General features: G+C 44.9%; 1 protein-coding gene across 1 annotated transcript in view; it reads left to right on the top strand.

Annotated features, from left to right (window-relative positions):
• Positions 1 to 24,333, top strand: part of Alox5 (arachidonate 5-lipoxygenase) — a 57,513-nt gene that overhangs the window by 11,366 nt on the left and 21,814 nt on the right. Inside the window, exons 2-4 of the mRNA XM_004658052.2 lie at positions 186 to 384; positions 4,570 to 4,651; positions 21,204 to 21,326. Of these exons, the coding sequence (XP_004658109.1) occupies positions 186 to 384; positions 4,570 to 4,651; positions 21,204 to 21,326 (404 nt within the window). The remainder of the gene's footprint in view (positions 1 to 185; positions 385 to 4,569; positions 4,652 to 21,203; positions 21,327 to 24,333) is intronic.

Below are 24,333 nucleotides of genomic sequence, written 5' to 3'. Positions count from 1 at the left end.
CGCGCCCATTCTCTCCCTCTCTCTCCCTGTCTGTCACTCTCAAATAAATAAATAAAAATTAAAAAAAAAAAAAAAGATCCAGTACTCCAGCGCAGCATGTTGGGGAAGACATGTTCCCCCCCTCCCCCTTCAGAACCAGGCCCAGGAGACCACCCTTGCGTTGATTCTCCCGTCCTCCTGCGCAGGTTGACTCGTACGATGTGACGGTGGACGAAGACCTGGGCGAGATCCAGCTGGTGAAGATCGAGAAGCGCAAGTACTGGCTGCACGACGACTGGTACCTGAAGTACATCACGCTGAAGACGCCGCGCGGGGACTACGTCGAGTTCCCCTGCTACCGCTGGATCACGGGCGAGGGCGAGATTGTCCTGAGGGATGGGCGCGGTAAGCTGCCTCGGGCCCTACGCTCCCGGGCTTCCTGCGAGCCAGGGCGACCCTCCTCAGACGACCATATTTTGGGGCGTGATCGTGCAGTTTTGGGGGCAGAGCACCACCCTGTGCCTCACGCCTTTGCAGGAGGTGTGATCTCCCCTGGGCACCGACAAGCTCCAGACTGGAGCCTAGTGGTCCCAGGACACATGCCGGCTGTGGTCTCTCTCTGCACTGCAGGTGATACGGGCGTCCCTACTAGTAAGGACTTGTGGGGAGACTCTGCGGCAAATAGATGGGCAGCTCTGTAGGTATCAGGGTGCACAAGACTCTCTCTGTCCCCTGTGAGATCATAGTCGGGCTTGTGAGCCCAGAGCGCCTCCTGTAGGCCGAGGGAGGAAGGGCTAGATTAGAGCTACCTCCCAGAATGCCAGCTTCAGGGGCCATGGGCAAGCCGGGATGCTTAATCTGTGTTTGTTACTTTGTTTGGAGGCAAAGTCCCAGTCTCACTATGTACCTGAGACTGGCCTTGAACTCATTATGTATCCCAGGTTGGCCTTGAACTTGTGATTCGCCTACTTACGCCTCCCAAGACCCTAGATGTGCAGACCCCAGTCTGGTACTTCCTCAGGAGGCCATTCTTTTTCCGAGGCACACAGTTGGTCAGGTACAGAAAGGGGAAGGCGGGTCAGAGGTCAGCTAAGGCTGATCTGTCCCTAAGTGGCTGCCCTCACACACTAACCTATTAGCATGCAAGGATCAAATTTATGCCTGGCAAACTTCCACTGAGTTCTAGTCATAGCCCTTGGGTTTGCTTCCAGGTTGGCAGCCGCTATAATGAGGAGTCTGCTGCTTCTTGTGGCAGCATTTAACACCTCTCATGCACACAGCATGCCCTGCCCGTGCATTCATCTTTCACAGCTGCGAGGTGTAAATGAGGCAAGGGTGATGATTACCTTCCACTTTTTGATATAAAACAAGAAAGTTCTCCATCTCCATGTCCTTTGGCCATCAGATCACATCCCATTGTCCTTGATGTGGAACTTGACTCAAGAAACCAAATTCCAAAAAGACTTCTAGAATGGACTTCTAGACTTGTGTCTAGAAGGTGTTTTGCCCATCTACCTCAGCAAGAAAAAATATAGAATTGCTGGGGCTGAAGAGATAGCTTAGCAGTTAAGTCACTTGCCTGTGAATCTTAAGGACCCATGTTTGACTCCCCAGATCCCACATTAGCCAGAAACACAAAGATGAGGCAAATGCAAGGTCGAATCTACCCACTAGGTGGTGCGTCTAGGGTTCAATTGCAGTGGCTGAGGCCCTGGTGTGCCAATTCTCTCTCCTCTCTCTCTCCTCTCCTCTCCTCCCTCTCTCTCTCTCTCTCTCTCTCTCTCTCTCTCTCAAATTAAAATTAAAAAAATAATTTTAAAAAGAGTGTCTTATGAGAGGAGGAAATGAGAGGAGCTAGGGAAGGCAGTTAGCTTTAAAATAAATAAATAGATAAATAATATAGAATTCCTTTGTCATATGAATGGAACAAGGAAAGCTAAAGACAAGGCACTTCTAATTTCCTAGTGCTTGAAAGGTGCTCGACTCTCCTTCCTGCTACGTACCTCCTGGTACAGGCAGATTGGGGAGTATTGTGCTGCAGAGAGCCCACTTAAGTGGGGAGACATGAGCATGGCTAATCCCCATGGGCTGATGGAGGGGGAGAAAGGAAGCATAATCCAGAGGGCGAGTGCCCACAGACAAGGCATGGCCCCCACTTGAGAAGGTGGACAGGCTTGGAGACAGTGCCAAGAGGAGTAGCAAGAAACGGCCCTCCTGTGCTCTCTCCCGGCTCTCTGCTCTCATCAGTCCCCAGGACTGTGTCTAAGGGTAAGCTTTGAGGAACAGGATAAGGTAGAGAGGGTGGTGTTTAAGACACAAATAAGCTAGTTGGCTAACAAGTTTCTTTGTCCACTACAAGCGCCCAACCATTTGAGCTTTAAATAGCCATTTAATTATGCTCTTGGTCATGCAGGTCTGCAGACTGGGAAAGGCTATGCTGGGCAGTTCCTCTGTGTCGTTCGTCCAGGGGGCTAAGGCTGGAGGGTTTACATTGAAGGTGGCTCTCCTCCCAAATGTTCAGCACCTCGGTGTCCCGTGGACCTCCCTCTGTACATGACATCTCATTCTTCCAGGATTCTCAGAGTGCGGCAGCCTCTGTGTGGGCACACCTCTTACATGGTGGCTGGTTTGCAAGAGCAAGTGTTCCCAGAGGCAAGGAGTGGAAGCTACCGGACTTCGGGTCTGATTTGGAAGGTGGCGTGGTGTGAATCCACCATATGCTCTAGGTGTGCACAGTCACAGCATGCACTCAGGGGCAGGAGCACAACAGTGACACCGTTTAATACCAAAGGCTATGCGAGAGGGCACAATGAATGCATTGGGATGAACAAGGCCTGCAATCGCCCCACAGGTGATTCCAGTGCTCACAGGCACGTTGCTGCCTTAGGTCTGGAAGTTCACCTCTGTACCTCAGGTTGATCATAAATGCGAAAGGACCGTCTCCGTGAGCCCGGTAACCAGAGCATGTGCATCAGGGCAGGTTCACTGAAGGGGTCACGAGAAGCTCGCAAGCTGCTCCTGGACTCTGCTGCACTCGGTCCAGAGGCAGCTGCCCTTGTCATCCTGCTGGGGCCTGGGAAATTCTATCAGTCATTGGTGGGGGGGGGGGGATCTGCTAACATTCTCAAGGATGGGGAGACAGAGCAGTTCTCTTAGTGAAACTTGGGTGTGTGGGTGTGTTCAGCCCACGTGTTTGGTACAATGAAAGAGCTTAAAACTTCACCAGGGGCTGGAGCGATGGCTTAGCAGTTAAGGCGTTTGTCTACAAAGCCAAAGGACCCAGGTTTGATTCTTCAGGACCCATGTAAGCCAGATGCACAAGGGGGTGCATGCATGGAGTTCCTTTGCAGTGGCTGGAGGCCCTGGTGTATTCATTCTCTCCCTCTCTCTCTCTCTCCTTCTCTCTCTCTCTCTCTTTCTCTCTCAAATAAATAAATAAGAATTACAGAATGAATCTACAGTGATCTGAAACTGCCCATCAAAGCCTGGCATGATAATACACACCTATAGCCCCAGGAGGTAGAAAAGCAGGAGGATTTGGAGTCCCAGGCCAGCCCAAGCTATAGAAAATGCTGTGTCAAAGGAATAAAAATAAAAATGAAACAATTGTATGCACATGAAATGACTATCACCTGGAGTAGGCAGACAGCTCTGGACCGTGCGCCCTGGGGTTCACACAGAGGCAGTATGCTGAAGGGCCTCATGAGAGCCCCTCCCAAGCGGACTAGAGATTGCAGGTGCCTCGGAAAAGCAGAGAATAATCTGTCCAGCCCCTGGAAGCCCTAGAAATCCCAGTAAGCACCAAGCCTCATTCATACATCTGACTATGGATCCAACTCGCTGAGCACTAAAGGGCCGGACCCTGAGGTTTTGCTGATCCAGTGGCCAGGAGCACAAAGAAATGGATTTGCCTTTTGAAAAAGCAATTTTGTTATAAGAGTGGGGAACTTGAGTCACATATTAAAAAGCCATTCATTAGCTCTCAGGAATCTGAGGCAAGAAAACTGTAAGTTCCTGAGCTACACGGCAAGGTCCTATCAAGAGGCAGAGGGATGGGGAAGAGAGAGGAGGGAGAGAGAACACACACTAGGGTATGCGATCTTGGGAAAAGTTCAAGGGCAAAGCTATTCAACATTCTCATGGGTCACTCTGCCCACCTTAAAATGGGGGTGTACTCTAGGGCTGGAGAGATGGCTTAGTGGTTAAGCACTTGCCTGTGAAGCCTAAGGACTCCAGTTCAAGGCTCGGTTCCCCAGGTCCCACGTTAGCCAGATGCACAAGGGGGCGCACGCATCTGGAGTTCGCTTGCAGAGGCTGGAAGCCCTGGCGCGCCCATTCTCTCTCTCTCCCTCTATCTGTCTTTCTCTCTGTGTCTGTCGCTCTCAAATAAATAAATAAATAAATAAAATTTTTAAAAAATGGGGGTGTACTCTAAAGGATGAGGCCATGCTTTCCAGGACTCCACTGGTGAAGGGAAGCTGTGCCAATCTCACCTACACTGTTCAGCACCCCTTCTCCTCTGCTGGCAGGAAATGCTGACCGCGAACATGATTATTTTGGGCTCCTTTCATACGTGTCCTTCCTCCACAGCAAAGTTGGCCCGAGATGACCAAATTCACATTCTCAAGCAGCACAGGCGTAAAGAATTGGAGACTCGGCAAAAACAGTACCGGTGAGTTATGACATGGTCCAAGTGGCTGTGCCTAGTGCCCCCTGATGCTTGTATGAGATAGCCCTGCCCACAGCACAAGAACCATCACTTGTGGTAAGTCCCCAAGCTTCACTTCATCTATGATTACAGCTGAGAGGGTATTGCACATGGGAGAAGTAGAGCAATAAAACCTTGAGCTACCTAACCCTTCACCCACCTGCTGCCCCAGAGACTGCCCTCACTTTTCATGGCTTCTCATGATACTTCAGCTCTGAAAAAAAAAAAAAAATGACACATGATCCACACAAAGCTGACAAGCCATCAGATCACAGGCGAAGAGAAGGAGGGTCCAAATTGCTAAAATTAGACCTGAGGAAAAATTCTCTCTTTATAGAAATTAAAATGAATAACTAAAGAACACTAGGTACAACTGTATGCCAACTTAAGATGAAATGGACAAAGCCTTGTGTTGCAATTACTTTCTCATTATTGGGACAAACACCCAACCAGAAGCCGCTTATGGGAGAAAAGGGTTGATCTCAGGCTTACAGAATCCAGAGGAAGTTCCATCATGGCAGAAGAAGCTGGCTCACTCTGGCAATCACAGCAGAAAGAGAGAGAAAGAGAGAGAGGGAGAGAGGGAGGGAGACTCCGACACAAGCAAACAGTAACAGCCAGCAAACCCCACAGCCAGAGCTCAGACTGGCTCTGAACACACCTCAGGGCTGGATGTCAAGATCTGCCCCCAGGGACACGCATCTTCCCCACCAGGGTTCTACCCACTGGAGGCTCAAGTAGGAAGCTTAACTTTAATTTTAAAAAATACCCTGAGGGGCTGGAGAAATGGCTTAGTTGTTAAGGCCCTTGCCTGCAAAACCAAAGGACCTCAGCTTAATTCCCCAGGACCCACGTAAGCCAAATGCACAAGGTGGTGCATGCATCTGGAGTTCGTTTGCCATGGCTGGAAGCCCTGGTACACCCATTCTCTCTCTGTCTCTCTGTCTCTCTGTCTCTCTCTCTCTCTCTCTCTCTCTCTCTCTCTCTCTCTCAAATAAATAAGTAGTCGGGCGCATGCCTTTAATCCCAGCACTCAGGAGGCAGAGGTAGGAGGTTGCCATGAGTTCAAGGCCACCCTGAGACTACAGAGTTAATTCCAGGTCAGCCTGGACCAGAGTGAGACCCTACCTCAAAAAACCAAACAAAACAAAACAAAACAAAAAAAAATCAAATAAATAAGTAAAAATAAAATAATTTAAAACACCATGAGGATTCACATTCAAACCACCACACCTAAAAAGACACAAACTGCCAAACTGACTTAGATAGGTTATATAAATCACATGTGAAGTGATTGCATTGACAGTTTTAAAGATCAGGCCCAGATGGCTTCATTGGTAACTTCTATCAAACATTTAAGGAATTAATACCAATCATCCAGAAAGTCTTCCAAAAGTACAGGGAAAAGCAATACTTCCCAACTCCCAACTCATTTCATCACACCAAAACTAGACAAAAGGCATCATGAAAAGAAAATAGTATCCCTTAAGAACACAATTGCAGAAATTTTCAACACATTCTAGCAAACCAGCTTCACACAGTATGAAACAAAATTTATCTGATGTATACAAGGCTTTTTTTTAAATTTTTTTGGTTTATTTTTATTTATTTATTTGAGAGCGACAGACAGAGAAAGAGAGAGAGAGAATGGGCACACCAGGGCTTCCAGCCACTGCAAACGAACTCCAGATGTGTGCGCCCCCTTCATCTGGCTAACGTGGGTCCTGGAGAATCGAGCCTCGAACCGGGGTTCTTAGGCTTCATAGGCTAGCGTTTAACTGCTAAGCCATCTCTCCAGCCCTACAAGGCTTTTTAACATGGCTCAGCAGTTAAGGTGCTTGCCCGCAGAATCTAACAACCTGGGTTTGAATTCCCCGGTACCCACATAAAGCCATATGCAAAGGGTGGCACATGCATCTGGAGTTTGATTGCAGTGGCTAGAGGCCCTGGCACATCCATTCTCATTCTCTGTCTCTCTCTCTGTCTCTCTCTCTCTCTCTCTCTCTACTTGCAAATAAATAAATAAATTTTAAAATTATTATACTAATATATTAATACTAACATAAAAGCATCCACAAACATATCAATAGATCTATAAAAATATATATTTGAGAACATTTAGCCTCTTTCATAACAGAAACACTCAAAAAATTAGAACTGAAGAAGCTTCTTGAAACCCAATAAAGAACATCTACAGAGAATTCAATTAATACCAATGCCTTTCCCTAAGTTCAAGGAACACAATAAAGATGTTCAATTTTGCCACTTCTTTTTTTTATTAACTACTTTATTTATTTATTTGAGAGAGAGGTAGGGGGAAGGCAGGGAGAGAATGGGTGTACCAGGGCCTCCAGCCACTGTAAACAAACTCCAGATGCATTTGCCACCTTGTGCATCTGGCTTACGTGGGTCCTGGAGAACCAGACCTGGGCCCTTAGGCTTCGCAGGCAAGTGCCTTAACCACTAAGCCATCTCTCCAGCCCTGATTTCGTCACCTCTATTCAACACTGCACTGGAAGGTCTATCGAGGTCTGTTAGGGAAGCTAGATAAAAATGAAGGTACCCATGATTGCCATTCATAGATGACAGTCTTTTTTGTAAATTATAAAATACTTTATTTTAAAATTTACATAATCCCTTTCCTCCACCCTCCTTTGTCTCCCCTGTCCCAACCACAACCCCACCACTGAAGCCTCACTTTTCTCCTGTTACCTCTTCTATGTTAACATCTCTTTCTCTCTCTCTCTCCCTTCCTCCATCATCCATGACAAGCTGTTGGTGGAGTCCAGTACTGTGCAGGTCGTTTGCAGATAACAGTGGCTGCTGCCAGGTTGTGGCTACAGTGGCCACTTGGTGACTGGGAGACATCATTCCAAAACGCTCCTCCCAATTCCTTGGCTCTTACATTCTTTCTACTTCCTCCTCCACGATCCCCTGAGCCAGCAGATGGTGTGATAGAGACGGCTCATGAAGGGCTGAACACTCAACTGTCACTTCTTCTCAGCACCTTGACAAGTTTTGAGTCTCCACCGCAGTTACCTCTCTAACCAAAAGTGAGAGGAGCGCTAACATAGGCACACAGATGTAAGTGTTTACAGGGCACTTTCGTGGGCAGAATGTATCCATATAGTCAAACAGTGGTAGTAACTTTCCCTCTAGGGTTTGTGACCCTCCCAGCCATAGACTTTTACTAGATGTTCAGTCTCAGGCATGAATTCACTCCCATGGAATAGGCCTCAAATTGAATTAGAGGGAAGCTGGTTACCCTCATAATTAAAAAGTTTAAGACTTTGGGCTGGAGGGATGGCTTGGCCATTAAGGGGGTTGCCCACAAAGCCAAAGGACCCAGGTTCAATTCCCCAGGACCCATGTTAGCCAGATGCACATGGTGGCGCATGCATCTGGAGTTTATTTGCAGTGACTGGAGGCCTGGCGTGCTCTCTCTCTCTCTCCCTCTTTCCCTCTGTCAAATAAATAAACAAAAATAAAATTTTTTTTTAAAAGTTTAAAAGACTTTTGGGCTGGAGAGATGGCTTAGTGGTTAAGCGCTTGCCTGTGAAGCCTAAGGACCCCAGTTCGAGGCTCGGTTCCCCAGGTCCCACGTTAGCCAGATGCACAAGGGGGCGCACGCATCTTGGAGTTCGTTTGCAGAGGCTGGAAGCCCTGGCACGCCCATTCTCTCTCTCCCTCTATCTGTCTTTCTCTCTGTGTCCGTCGCTCTCAAATAAATAAATTTTTTTTAAAAAAAAGTTTAAAAGACTTTTGTATACTAGGGTGGGAATATGGTCGAAGGCACTTGCTTGCAAAACTTTCTGGCCCGCATTCAATTCCCAATTAATTCCCATGTAAGCCACATTCAAAAGAGCGGTGCAAGGCTGTGGCATTCATTTGCAGGGGCAAGAGGCATACGTGCCAATTCACTAAAAAGTCTTTTGTACCTTTAGTTCCAGATGAGAAAGTGATCTGATTGTACTGTGGGTCATGTTGAGGGTGTATGAATTTTCTGTTTATTGGTCTTTCTGCTCAACACCATATGGTGTCTTTGGACACTACTGTGCGTGGTACAGCATGTAGATGATCTGAGACCTGCCTCCATCCCACGGGCCTGCCGGTCCCCATCCTTCTTTGGCTGTCCTCCCATTCAGCCTCCACGACAATCCTTACGGCCACTTCTCCAAGCACTTCTGTCTTGTAGACCTGGGCTAAGACACAATGCTCATATGATCAACTTAATTTGTCATCAGCCATTAACACCTTGGTAAGCATTAGTGGGAACCTAATTAGACTTGCTATCCACTCACCTAACAGAACACAGACCGGTTTGATTTTCCAGAGGCTGGTTGATGCTATCATCACAACCTTGGACTTGTGGACAGGAGCGGAGGGCTTTCTGGTGAGCTGCTGTCCCTTTCTTAGATCGCATTATGGGGTTTTTGTCCTCTTCCCCTCATCTGTCCTTCTCTGACTCCCTCCTCTGTTTCCGTTCAGGAAATGCTGAACTTTGCGCGTTCAGCACAGTCTGGGAATGCTCCCTTTACACGTGTGCTCAGACTCCCAGATTCAGTCCAGAAGTCGAGTGACAGTTGAGAATAGTCCCATAGGTCAAAAGTCTGCTGGCTCTCTTCATTTGCCCATCTGTGAAGGGAGACAAAAAAGATGACCGAGGTCAGAAGCCCACGGCCCTCACTCTGACAGCGCCTGTCGGTGTGGCTCACACACAGCTGTGGGTACTTTTTTTTTTTTAATTTATTTATTTATTTGAGAGCGACAGACACAGAAAGACAGATTGAGGGAGAGAGAATGGGCGCGCCAGGGCTTCCAGCCTCTGCAAACGAACTCCAGACGCGTGCGCCCCCTTGTGCATCTGGCTAACGTGGGACCTGAGGAACCGAGCCTCGAACCGGGGTCCTTAGGCTTCACAGGCAAGCGCTCAACCGCTAAGCCATCTCTCCAGCCCAGGTACTTTAATATATAGCACTTAGCCTAATGCTTCTGTGACTTGCATTTTTCACTCACCAGTAAACTTTGAAGACCGGCCAGGAAACATATAGGTGTGTATACTTTTGAAATGTTTGTATATCTTGTTCTGTTGTGTGGGGAGTGAGCCATCTTTACCAGATCCTAGGAATGAGCATCTGTTTGGGTTCTCGTGGGCGAGTTTCTTTAGGGAGTATTTCTAGAAGACTTGCAGGATCTGAGAACACGTTCGTTATAAGTTTTCTAGCTTTTCCAGAGGGGTTCTGCCCCTTTGCACCCCGACCAGCTGTTCCAGGACAATCGCTCCACCCCTGTGTCCAAAGTCAACACACCTCTGTCCCGAGACATTTCATTCCTGTACATGCACTGGGTGTGAAATAATATCTTCTTTTCTCCTGTTTTTAAAATACTTTTATGAAAATTATTATTAGAGAAGTACAATGTTTAGTTATAAATATTTTAAAAGTTTATAAAAGTTATAAATATAAAAGTTAATATTTATTTTAATATTGAGATATTATAAATATATGAATGTTTATAGATTATTATGATCTATAAATTTTTATTAACAATTTTATCAGAGGGAGTGAGAGAATGGGCACAGCAGGGACTCTAGCCACTGCTAACAAACTTCAGATGCATGTGCCACTTTGTGCATCTGGCTTTATGTAGGTCCTAGGGAATCAAACCTGGGTCGTTAGGCTTTGCAGGCAAGTGCCTTAATCACTGAGCAATCTTTCAACCGTTCTTTTCCTCTTCATAAATTGCTGAGTACTTCTTGCTTTATGCAGATGGACCATAAGTTGATGGGAACCCAGGTTGGCCCCTAGCCACATGTTCATTTACTGTAAATATCACAAACAGGGCTGCAGAAACGCAACTTGTACAGACGTCCTGATAGACGGGGGGTTGCATTACTGGCAGATTCATTTCCAGAACTCTGATTTGTTGACTCAAAACACAGATCTCACTTCAAAAGAAGTTAGGGATAATTTGTTCAGAGCCAGATATGTATGACCATGGCTAGGAACCTGGATGCAAGTTGCTCCAAGTAACATGTGCCAACATGGAAGCAGTTACAGCAACTTTCATACTCACAGGACAAAAGAAAGTCACGAATGAACACATTTTTCAAATACACCGGTGGGAACGCGTACGTGCAGGTCACAGTAAAGTGTACTCTGCTATGGGTTTTAGATGTCATCCGATGACCTTTCGAGCTTTTGGGTTGGTGGAAGCTGGTGGTCTGTTAATACATTCCTAAGGTCCTGCCTGTCAGATGAAAGGATGTTAGGTCAACACAGACATGGGCAATAAAGAGCTATTAAGTGTACTAAAGATTATCCCCAAACTCTCCACAGTCACAAGGATCTGATTAGTCAATCCACCCTGTAGAATCTAACGTAGGGATGGCTGGCTTTCTGGCAACACAACTGCCCCCGTTGGCTAAGCATCACACTCTGTGCATATAGAGGGCAAGTATTGTTTTATGTCCACAGCACTAAGGAAGCGCATTCCTAGGAGCTGATGGAGATGAAGCTAAGTAGTTAGGAGAGCAGTCTTTAGGAGAGAAGATAGCTGGTGAAGCTGTTGAAGAAGGAATCCCTTACGTAAAGCAGCACATTCATCTAGAATTTGTTGTAGTGGCTGGAGGCCATTGTGCAGCCATATTCACATTCTCTCTCTCTCTCTCTCTCTCTCAGTCTCTCTCTCTCTCTCTCTCTCTCTCTCTCTCTTTCTCTTGCAAATAAATAAATAATAACCTTTTAAAAAGAAGAAAAGAAAACTATTTTTATGTCAGTTTTCTAGCTGTCATGATCTAGGTTTGATTTTTTTTTTCACCCTTTGTATCTGACATAACACATACAACCTACAGTTAGCATAATGCAGTATGGCCTAGAAAAATAAACACAGGGCTGAAGAGAGTGCTCCATGGCTAAGGGTGTTTCCTGCACACGCATGAGGGCTTGACCAGGTCAGAAGGAGCACTTGAGATTGACCCCTAGGACCTACCTACACAGCTGGGCATGGCCATGCATATGTGGAACATCAGTCCCAGGACAGCAGGGATCTGAGAATTGCCAGGGCTCCTGAAAACAACACAGTCCCCAGGATCAGTAAGAGACTCCAGTTCAAATAGAAGACAAGAGAGATAGCTCAGCTGTTAAAGGTACTTGATTGCAAAGCCTAACAGCCAGGTTCAATTCTCTAGTACCCATGTAAAGCCAGTTACACCAAGTGGTACATGTGTCTCAAGTTTGTGGTAGCAGTAGGTCTCTCTCTCTCTCTCTGTCTGTCTGTCTCTCTCTCCTTGCAAATAACTAATCAATAAAATATTTAAAAGAAAAAAGAACAGGTAGGGCTGGAGAGATGGCTTAGTGGTTAAGGCACTTGCCTGTGAAACCTAAAGACTTATGTTTGATTCTCCAGATCCCATGTAAGCCAGATGCACAAAGGTGAGGCAAGTGCAAGGTTGCACATGCCCACTAGGTGGCACAAGTGTCTGGAGTTCGAATGCAGTGGCTGAGGCACTGGTGCTCCAGTTCTCTCTCTCCCTCTCTCCCCCTCCCTCCCCCTCTCCCTCCCCCCCCCTCTCTCTCGCTCATACACTCTAGCTCTCATTCTCTCTATTAAAAAAAAAGAGCAGGTAGAACAGAGGCTGAACATCACCTCCGCCACAGAAGGTGGAAAGCACAGCAGGAGAGTGAACCGAGTTCTGTCAGGGGGAAGCTGGGCTATAACTCCCCCAAGCCGGCTCCCAGGAGGACATCTCCTCCTCAAGCAAGGCTTCACCTCCAAAATGGGCACCACCTGTAAGCCAAACATTCAGAACCTCTGAGTTTATGGGGACATCTGATTCAAACCACCACAAAAAGTCATGGAGCATCACACCCAATCGTCCAGTCCAGCCACTGCAGGTGAGCATATGAGATGCAACATGAGCAAAGACACATGCACACGCATGAGCACATACACAGACATACACCACACACATAAGCACAGACACATGCACACACCACACACACACACCAATAATAATAACAGATAAAGGAAGTGGGCATTCTTTTTTTTTTTTTAATTTATTTATTTGAGAGCGACAGACACAGAGAGAAAGACAGATAGAGGGAGAGAGAGAATGGGAGCGCCAGGGCTTCCAGCCTCTGCAAACGAACTCCAGACATGTGCGCCCCCTTGTGCATCTGGCTAACGTGGGACCTGGGGAACCAAGCCTCGAACTGGGGTCCTTAGGCTTCACAGGCAAGCGCTTAACCGCTAAGCCATCTCTCCAGCCCAGGAAGTGGGCATTCTTACCAAAGAAAAAAAAAATTTTAATATTTTTACTTATCTATTTATTTATTTATTTTACAGAGAAAGAAGGAGAGAGGGGGAGAGGATGGGCACGCCAGGGCCTCCAGGCACTGCAAATGAACTCCAGATGCATGCACTCCCTTGTGCATCTGGCTAACGTGGGTCCTAAGGAATTGAACCAGGGTCCTTTGGCTTTGCAGGCAAATGCCTTAACTGCTAAGCTTTCCCTCCAGCCCCCAAAAGTCTTTTGTATGTATTATCATACACCTTAACCAGACTGACAATGTTGATTAAACCCTTATGTCTTTAGTTACATATTTTGTATGTTTTTTTTTTTCAAAAGTACTGAGGATTTACTACAAGCTTTGAACATACCAGGCAACCACTCTACCATTGAGCTATAGTGCCAGCCCCTAAGTCTTCTTTATTTTATTTGCTGTTTGGAGTCCTTGAGATAATTTATTATATTAGGTTTTTTGTTTGTTTGTTTTTGAGGTTGGATTTCACTCTAGACCAGGCTGACCTGGAATTCACAACATAGTCTCAGTCTAGTCTCAAACTCACAGCAATCCTCCTACCTTGGCCTCCGAAGCACTGTGATTGAAAGTGTGTGCCACCATGCCTGGCAGGCTTAGGTTTTCTTTGGGTCAGTTTGACTTTATAGCCATAACCTAATATGGAATGGCTAGCCAGTTTTGCTTTGCTTTATTTTGTGTTTGAGACAGAGTCTCATGTAGCACATGCTGACCCTGAACACACTATGGACGTGAGGATGACTTTGAACTCCTGAACCTTCTGCCTTGGCCTCCCAAGTGCTGGAATTACCGGCATGTGCCATTGCAGTAAGTATTAGAGTAACTAGTTTTTAAAATATTTTTTAATATTTTATTTTTATTTATTAATTAGAGACAGAGAGAGGAAGAGAAAGACAGTATGTGTGAGAATGGACACGTCGGGGCCTCTAGGCACTGCAAACGAACTCCAGACGCATGCGCCACCATGTGCATCTGGCTTACATGGGACCTGGAGAATCAAACTGGGGTCCTTAGGCTGCACAGGCATGTGCCTTAACCACTAAGCCATCTCTCCAGCCCAAGAGTAACTAGTTTTAATTTTTAACAAATATTAGACTTGAATGTCTAAATTCTAATAACTGTTATTTGTGACTAATAATGTTATCATCCTATTATTTTGGTATTATACCAGATTTTAGTTTGGGCAAGTAAATGAACAGAAGAAACCAGACAACAATACAGTATTATCTTATATTCCTTCCCAACAAAATTATCTTTATCCCATGTACCAAGTATTATTAGAGACAGGGGAAGAAACAAGGAAGTCAGACTTGGGAGAAATCAGGATTTTGTGAGCACAACCAACCTCCAATCCTTATTTTATAATCAGAAAACAAAATGGAACTTCAATAGGAGTCATCCTCTAATGTTGTCCACCTACTTTCTATTGGCAAAATGCAAATGTTATGTATATGTTTTAGTAAATTGTACTATGAAACATTCTGAAGAGTCTTTTAATTGGGAAATGTGGGCTCTTGAGTACAGTCATTTATGTTACAGGTATATTTTTTGATATAAAATTTTATATGGCTTAATGAACATGAGTTCTCTTAAGTTATGCCTGTTTACATTGTTTTTAGTCAACTTAGACTTTCCTAAAATTTCCAGTCTACTACTTACACCTCCAGTGAGGTTTCCTTTTGGGTTTAGTATTGAACAATGTTGATTGTTAGGAAGAGACACCAGTCATGAATATCATTGTCACTGGAGGCTGTTTCATATAATTTGGATAGAATTAGCTGACTCAGATCTTCAGATATTGCCCACGAGAGTCAGTTGAGTCAAATGTCTCTGAGGTAGGCAGTGATTAAGTATGCCATAGAGCTTATCAGTCTTTAAGTTTTGTGTAGTTAAATTTGTATTGGTGTGTAAGTAAATGTTGCGGGGGAGACACATGTGGAGGTCAGAGGACAGTCTCGGGGTGTTTGCTCCTTCTACGTTCTTTAGAGACAGGATCTCTTGTTTTACCATGGTGTGCAGCGGTCTAGCTGGCCTGTGAGGTTCTGGATTCTCCTGGCTCAGCCTCCCACTGCCATGGACGCTCTGAGATCACAGAGGGGTGCTCTACTTTACCTGTGGCTTTATACGGGTGCTGAAGAGGATCAAACTCAGCTCGGCAGGCTTGAAAGCAAGAGCTTTAACTGCTGAGCCATCTTGCCAGCCCTGTATATTAACATTTTTAATGTCAATAGCAACACAGTAAGTAATCTGATTGGTTGAAACCAGTTAATAATCTGACTTTTATTTTCTTAATAGGAAGTTCTATTATTTGGGGGCTATAGGAATTTGGATTGAAAATAGAGTACCCATCCCAGCACTTGGGAGGCAGAGGTGAGAGGATCGCCATGAGTTCAAAGCCACCTAAGACTACATACTGAATTCCAGGTCAGCCTGGGCTACTGCAAGACCCTACCTCAAAAAAAAAAAAAAAAAAAAGGAAAGAAAAGAAAAGAAAATAGAGAACCCATAACTGAAGTGTCTTTGAGAATACATAACATTGATTTGTGTTTTTTTTAATTATACTAAAAATGAAAGAGAGAGATCTTTTTTGAAGGTAGTGAAAAAGTTACAACTTTTTAAACATGAAGGGTTGAATAAAGGAAAGTAGGAGGACTGGGTAACAAAATAATCATAACAAAACCCATACTAAAACTAAGATCAACATTATTTTTGTCAGTTAAGAACTACACCAAGGAAATTTTCATATATCTCAATTTAAAGTATCTCAAAATAGAAAAGGATTTAAGAAACATGTTACCAAAGACTGAGGAGTTATAAGAAATGTCAGCAAGAGTCTGAGTCCTTCTGTACCCCATTGGTGGACTTGAAAATGAGGGTCAGCCAGCTGTTTTGAAGCCCATGAGGATGAGTCCTTAGAAGCTGGCACAGTTTGAGCTGAAAAGTATGAATTTAAGAGTTTATCTCTAGGAGCCTTTAGAAGGTACCTGGTGGGGTTCTATGTATCCAAATTGAAGGAAATATTTTATTTCATGCCTTTCCTAATGATGAAATCACCTGATTTTTACTCTTTCATTGAGTTCTTCATCTTCTGGGACTCTCTGTGGAAAGAGTTTATAACTATTTCTGCATTTTCAGTTATTTCTGAAAGCCCCTTATAACAGTGGACAATGTCCCCCTTTAGTAGAGATGGCTCAAACAGACTTTGCTCATTTTTATAGGACATGCTTTCCCTCATAAGCAGAAGATCATGGGTAGAGAAGAACACAGGACTAAAAGGACATAAAACTATTAAGGCTGGGCTGGAGAGATGGCTTAGTGGTTAAGGCCTTTGCCTGCAAAGCTAAAGGATCCCAGTTCAATTCTCCAGGACCCATGTAATCCAGATGCACAAGGGGGCATATACATCTGGAGTTCCTTTGCAGTGGCTGGAGGCCCTGGTGTGCCTGTTCTCTCTCTCTCTTTCAAATAAATAAGCAAATTAAATATATTTTTAAAACTATTAGGGCTGAGGAAAAGGACAGAATAGGTATGGCAGTCATCAAAATGTATTATATGCATTATAATAACACAACGTGTATTATATGTATTATATGGAAGTTTCCTAATGAAACCTCATATGTGGTAATAATAAAAAATTAATAAGTCAGAGGAAAATAGTACTTTTTGTTTTAGTTCTTTTTGTGTTGTCATAATAAGATGCCTGATACTGAGAAATGTATAAAGCAAAGAGGTTTATCTGGCTCGGGATTCTGGTAGCTGGAGGGTTCAAATGCATGGCACCAACATCCTGGCAAGGGCTCCTTATTAGGCACAACATGGCAGAGAAACAGAAATGAAATCAACTGAGAGTGGCGTGAGGTCATACACTTTCATTTCTGCAAACTTTTTTACTGATAATTTTCATTCATGAACATAACATATTTGGAATCATAATCCCCTCCCATTACCGTCTCTTGTCCCCCCCCTTCCCTGTCTCCACTGCCCCTCTCCCACTGAACCTCTTTTTCTTTCTAACTAGCCCTTATCTTTGATGTCTTTTGTTTCTTTTTTCCCCTCCCCAGTAATTATATGTTGATGGGTCCAATATTGTGCAGGTTTTGTGAAGTCATGAATGCAATAGCCACTTCGTGTCTGCAAGGCAGCATTTCAAAGCACTCCTCCCCATTCTTGGGTTCTTACATTCTTTCTGCCCCTTCTACAATGCCCTCTGAACCTTGGAGGATGTGACATAGATGTCTCATTTAGTGCTGAGCACCCAACAGTTACTTCTCAGTATTTGGACAAGTTTTGAGTCTCCCCATTAGTCACCACCATCTGCAAAAAGAAGTTTCACTGACCAAAAGTGAGAGCAGCATTAATCTATGGGTATAAACATAAATATTTAGAGGGCAGCGTGTGGGACAAAACATATTTAGCCTAGCAACAGTAGCAGTTTCCCTCTTAGGGTCTATGAGCTTCCCAGCCATAGGCTTTTGATTAAGTTTTCAGTCCCAAGCATGAATTCTCTGACATGGAGCAGGCCTCAAATTCAGTCAGAGAGCAGTTGGTCACCCCCTCATAAGAATCATGCCATTATTGCACACGTAGACATTCCTTGCATGGCTAGCCAACTATGTACTTTGCATGGTCCACTGTTGGTTAACAGTGTTGATGACTCTGTCCCCCAGCAGCCCACATAGCACTTTTTAGCACTGTAACAGCTGGCCAGGGAGGGGGCTTCCAGTTTAGTTCCTTGAAGACGGCATCAACTGATTCATGAGATCAAGTCCCCAGTGACCTTCAAGGCCTCGCTTCTTCAAGGTCCTGCCATTTTAGCACCACACTGGGAAGCAGCCTTCCAAAACACAAACTACTATGTCCAAGCCCAGACCTTCTTCATGTCTTTTTTTTTTTAATTTTTTATTTATTTATTTGAGAGCGACAGACACAGAGAGAAAGACAGATAGAGGGAGAGAGAGAAAATGGGCGCGCCAGGGCTTCCAGCCTCTGCAAACAAACTCCAGACGCGTGCGCCCCCTTGTGCATCTGGTTAACGTGGGACCTGGGGAACCGAGCCTCGAACCAGGGTCCTTAGGCTTCACAGGCAAGCGCTTAACCACTAAGCCATCTCTCCAGCCCTTATGTCTTTGAAATAACTAAGTAGGTCAAACAATAAGAGCATATGGAGTAGTATTGGGCATACAGACAGTCAATAACTGTTAGTTTCATGTCATATGAACATATTTTGGTGTGGGTATGTGTGGACTTTGGATTAGCGCCTTTTTTGACTCCAGGCCCCAGCATCTCTTATGGTTATAGTAATCCCCCCATACATGCTGGCACCTGTACGTAGCTCACTGCCCCTAGTTTAAGATTCTCATGATGAGGATTGTTCTGAGTTCTATCCCACGGTGCCAGGTACTGCTGTCTTAGTGACAATTTTTCCATCCAAAACTATGAGCTGCCCTTCTACCCACTCTGAGCCTGCGGATTACACGGCAGTAGAACTTCCAGTCTCTTAGGTCTTCACCTGTCTAGTCGCTTTATATCTAGTTTCAACAGACGTTTCCATTCCAAATGGAAATTTTCTGTTTGTAAATAAATGCCTTTGGTGTAAAAATAAATGACTTGGTTCTTATATTTACCTCGGGATTAGACCTTTACCAAGACTTTTATTAGCTTTAATCATTTGTTTGATTTTAATCAGTCTTTTTAGTTACCTAGTTATTTGGTGATATAATTTAAACAATGATTTTTGCCTCCTGTTGCCCATTGCTTATACCACTAATGTTTTTAATCACGTGGCCATAAGAATGCTAAGATTTGTTTTTTATATTATTAATATGTTTTAATGGCCTGCCTATAACAAAACATAAATATCTATACAAATAATAAAATTATCGATTCTACTAATAATAAATATTATATTAATATTATTTATTAAATACATGACTTTATTCTGCTTTTATTGCATGGCTATAATTTCTACAAAAGTAATAGTACTAACATACATGGACATTTTTGTTTCTGTGTTTAGTATTACATTTATTGTTTGCAGTTAACAAATCAATATACTTAAGCATATTGCTTATTGCTCATTCTAATCTTTGTGCAGTTGAACTTGCTGATTTTCCTCACAGCAGGTACGTGTGCAGTGTAGTAGCTAAACTGCGCCTCACTTGTCCTCTGTAACTGTGTGATGCAAAATGGGGATCTGCAAAGTCTGTCGACACTTCACACTGTCTTCCACTCCCAGTCTGATCAGAGAGACTAAATCATGGTTTGATTCTTTGTTTGTTTGTTTGTTTGTTTGTTTGTTTGTTTGTTTGTTTTCAAGGTAGGGTCTCACTCTGGCCCAAACTAACCTGGAATTCACTATGGAGTCTCAGGCTGACCTCGAACTCATGGCGATCCTCCTACCTCGGCCTCCCAAGTGCTAGGATTAAAAGCGTGCGCCACCCTGCCCAGTTACTTTTTTTTCTTTTCTATCTGAGATTCATGAGTTCTTTTATGTCATTGTTTCTCCATCCCCATATGTTCCTTCTTCTCTGAGAATTCCTTTCTGCGCACTGAGTCATCCATATCATTCAAGTGTCTTGTGCTTGCTTCCTTCCATTTCTTCCTTTCTTTAGGGTCCTCCTCTCCATTTGTCTTAAACAAGTTTAATATTTTATTTTTATTTATTTATTTGAAAGAGAGAGAATGGGCACACCAGGGCCTCTAGCCACTGTAAACAAACTCCAGACACATGAGCCATCTTGTGCATTTGGCTTATGTGGATTCTGGAGAATCAAACCTGGATCCTTAGGCTTTGCAGGCAAGCACCTTAACCGGTAGGCCATCTCTCCAGGCCTCTCCATTTGCTTTACCTTTCACTTTCTGGCACACATACACACATGAAATGCTTGATAATTAATTGTGGAATGAATAAAATTGTGTCCTTTAAGAGACCAGGTAGATCATATCATGGCTAGAATCTTCTTCTGTTTCTTTATTGAGATTTTAATTTACAAACTATTTTTATGCTCTACATAGTGAAAGCCTGGCTACAAAGTGAAATTCTGTTGAAAGAAAGAGATACTCAAGTCTTTTTAATGGTCTAAAAGTTCCCTCCCTAAGGGGATGTTAAAAGGGAAGAAAGTCAGGAATACATATGGAAAATCTGAAATCTCAGAAGGTGCATTTTGGTTTTGAGCAAACAAGCTCAATCCCTCTGCCCCAAAGAGGTGAGTAGAGATCTTGTTTTCAGAAATGATGTTCAATAAATAAGTAAACAAAAGCAAAAGATAGGTATAAACTGTGCTTGGGCAGGAAGGTGGGAGCTAGACAGCTTTATTGGACGCAGTGCTTGACTTGTCTTTGGAGGGTGAAACCTTGATAACAGCCATCTCTAAACTTGGTGCAGTCGGGCAGGCTAGAGGGAGCTGCCCCTCAGAGGCCTGTGCCTATGGTTCCTGTCCACTTCCCTTACTGCCTTGGGAACCACTGTGAAGGCAGGAAAACTGTTTCCCTCCCCCAACCACTACACACAGAAACAGGGGTGTGCAGTGGCCAAGTTGGCAGGACATTACACATCTAGGTTGGGTATGGCTTGGCAGCCTTACTTGGGAGCCTTAATCACTTCTTTATCCTGTGACTGGCCTGAATAACACTGATGTTCCAAGTTGTCTATATTGGGCTGGAGGGATGGCTTAGCGGTTAAGGCATTTGCCTACAAAGCCAAAGGACCCAGGTTCGATTCCCCAGGACCCACGTTAGCCAGATGCACAAGGGGGCGCGTGCATTTGGAGTATGTTGGCAGTTGCTGGAGGGCCTGGCATGCCCGTTCTCTCGCTCTCTCTCCTTCTTTCTCTGTCAAATGAATAAATAAATAAAATATTTTTAAGTCGCCTGTAATAAGTGAGGTCTCCAAAGCCTCCTTCTTCACTGCTCCCTATGCACTTGTGCACACTTCCTTCATTCAGAGCCCTTTGGTACAAGCCCGTGCCACACCTCCCACTGCCAGGCTCAGGCCACAGCCCAGTTGGCTATCACACCACCTTGGCAGGGCTCACTGTACCTTGCTGGATGTAAGAGTCAAACTGTGATATGTTGAACTTTGAGGGAGCATGTCACCCCCCACCCCGTATTACCTCGTCAGAAAACACGACAGCCTTCAGCTAAGTCAACCCAGAGGCCAGCCCTCAACCCGGTTTTCTTCTCTTTTGTCACGCTAGATGGATGGAGTGGAACCCTGGCTTCCCTTTGAGCATCGATGCCAAGTACCACAAGGACTTACCCCGAGACATCCAGTTTGATAGCGAGAAAGGAGTGGACTTTGTTCTCAACTACTCGAAAGCGTAAGTGTCAAGAACCCCCGGATGCTGGGTGGCCCTTCCGCTAGCTGGCCGGGGCTGGGCAGGACCCTTACACCTTCACCGTGGGGGCTGTGGGTTGGGGAAGCAGCCAGCTGAGCACTAGTCCCAGAACCTGAGCATATGCGGCCCACGGGGTAGATAATCATTGCGCAATCACAAGATGACCTGAATCTAAACAGCCTTGACGTAGAGGCTGTCCCACACCGACAGTGCTGTGCTCTCGGCCCAGAGCAGGCTCTTTACATGAAATACTCCATCCCCATTGCCATCTCATCTCCTCCATGCAGGCTGACACCACAACCCCACCGCCCATGACCTCGGGCCCTGCCTCACAGGCGGCCCACCTGCTGCAGGCTTAAGGAGAACAAAGTTCCAGGGAATGGACCCTTTCTTTTTGAGGGGGCAAGATCACATACTCAGCTAACTGTGACTTGGAAATATCTGGGGGGGGGGGGGAAATCAACTGCATCCAAAATAAACATAAACAGACTTTTTTTTTTTTTCTGCTTAGAAATGTCTAAAAGACATTTTTCTGGGTCTGGGGAAATTGCTCAGTAGTTAAAGGTGCATATTTGCGAAGCCTGCTGAACCAGGTATGATTCCTCAGTGCCTACATAAAGCTTGCTCATAAAGTGGTGCATGTGTCTGGACCCCCTTTGCAGTGTCAAAAGGCCCTGGAATGTCCCTACTCACTCATTTTCTCTCCTTCTCTCTGTCTGTCTTGCAAATAAGTAATGAAAAATATTTTAAGAAACAAGTTTATATTCTGTATATCAACCATAATTCCTTCCAACTCAGCTGTGTTATGGACGTCACACTAAAAAAACAAATTGATTGAGAAGATACAGTGGAAGAAAGGACAAATAAGCCTGGGACATTTCACTTTAATTTGCTAAGGTAGCATTTTTGTGGTTGATCTTTAAAAAAGGGTCATAGGTGGGTGTGGTGGCGCACGCCTTTAATCCCAGCACTCGGGAGGCAGAGGTAGGAGGATTGCCATGAGTTTGAGGCTCGTCTGAGACTGAAGAGTGAATTCCAGGTCAGCCTGAGCTAGAGTGAGACTCTACCTCAAAAAACTTAAAAAAAAAAAAAAGTTATATAATTAGGGTGAAAGTTAATGCAAAGCATAAAATAGAGCTTTTTCTTTTAACAAGGGAAGCTGTACAGAAATCTCATGTTCTCTCTCATTTTTTAGCTTCTTTTTTGTTTTATTTTGTTTTGAGGTAGGGTCTCATTCTAGCCTAGGCTAACCCAGCACTCACTCTGTAGTTTCAGGCTGGCCTCGAACTCACAACTCCTACCTCCTACCTCTGCCTCCTGAGTGCTTGGTAGGATAAAAGGCATGCACCACCACACCCAGGTCATTTTCTAGCTTTTTAAAAATATTTTTTAATTATTTACTTGAGTGAGAGAGTAAGTAATGGGCATGTCAAGGCCTCTTGCCACTACAAATGAACTCTGGATGCATGGACCACTTTGTGCATCTAGCTTAACTGGGGAATTGAACCCAGGACACCAGGTTTTGCAAGCAAGTGCTTTTAGCCACTGAGCCATCTCCTTAGCCCCAGATTATTTTAAGGTATATAGGTGAGTGGAGTGGCATATTAGTGATGAAGCTAGAAAAGAGACTAGGAGAGGGGAAAGAGGGGCTGAAGGGGGAAGAACGCATGCCCCATGAAGGTGACAAACGGGCTGCTGGGGTGAAGCAGTAGAGAGGGGTCAGGGATGGGGAAAAGAGAGAGGGAAAAAGTCAACAAAAAACACATTTTGTGTGAAGATGCCAAAACGAAACCTAATTGTGCTAACTTAAAATTCATCGTAAGGGCTGGAGAGATAGCTCAGCAGTTAAGGCGCTTGCCTGTGAAGCCTAAGGACCCATGTTTAACTCCCTAAATCCCACGTAAGCCAGATGTACAAGGTGACTCATGGGCAAGGTCGCACGTGCACACAAGGGGAAGCATATGGCTGGAGTTCAGTTACAGCATCTGCAGTTTGATTACAGTGTCTGGAGGCCCTGGCGTGCCAATTCTCTCTGTGTCTCTCTCCCTTTCTCTCTCTTTCTTGCTCTCTTGCACTCTCTCTCTCTCTCTCTCTCTCTCTCTTGCTCACTCTCCCTCTCTCGCTCTCACTTTCTCTCATAACTAAAAAAGGCCAGGCTGTTGGGCTTGCCTCAAAAGAAAAATCAACTTAAAATAATTTGGAAAACACTGCAAACTATTCAGTGCTTATGGCTTTCAGTGCCCTCTGTGGTGGGGGAGGTTGTTCCAAGACCCTTGTAAGTAGGGTCTGAGGGTGCCTGCCTGAAACTCAACACTTGTGAAGCAGAAGCAAAAAGGTTACAAGCTCCAGAGCAGCCCTGGGCCAGTCAGGGACCCTTCAGTGGACCCTGAAGCCGTTCAGTATCAATGCTTTTCCTGTACACATCCTTACAATAAATGTCTCCCTTGTTACTTAAGAAAGAGCATTTTAGCTTATCTGAGTTGCTGTTCCCCACTCCTCGTACACTTTTATTATATAAAATATTACTGTACTTATTATTAAGTAAAATGGGTAAACACTGTGATGCCACCTATGACTGAGATGGCTGCCAATTACCTCTAATGGGTGGGAGTGCAGCGTAGGCACGCTGACAGAGGGATGGTCACGTCCTGAGTGGGAGGGAGCAGGACAGCGGAAGCGGAGGCGAGTGGCTCTCGACCCTGTCTGACTGTGCACACTGTGGGGACAGCACGAGGAGAGAAGATGGCTAAGCTGGGGGTTGAAGGATGCTTAAGAGTTTACCATAGGGCTGGAGAGATGGCTTAGTGGTTAAGCGCTTGCCTGTGAAGCCTAAGGACCCCGGTTCGAGGCTCGGTTCCCCAGGTCCCACGTTAGCCAGATGCACAAGGGGGCGCACGCGTCTGGAGTTCGTTTGCAGAGGCTGGAAGCCCTGGCGCGCCCATTCTCTCTCTCTCCCTCTATCTGTCTTTCTCTCTGTGTCTGTCACTCA

The sequence above is a fragment of the Jaculus jaculus genome, chromosome 18, assembly GCF_020740685.1.
Source record: "Jaculus jaculus isolate mJacJac1 chromosome 18, mJacJac1.mat.Y.cur, whole genome shotgun sequence".
NCBI lineage: Eukaryota > Metazoa > Chordata > Mammalia > Rodentia > Dipodidae > Jaculus > Jaculus jaculus.
The sequence above is the reverse complement of the archived record's forward strand: the minus strand, read 5'-3'. Positions and strand labels throughout refer to the sequence as shown.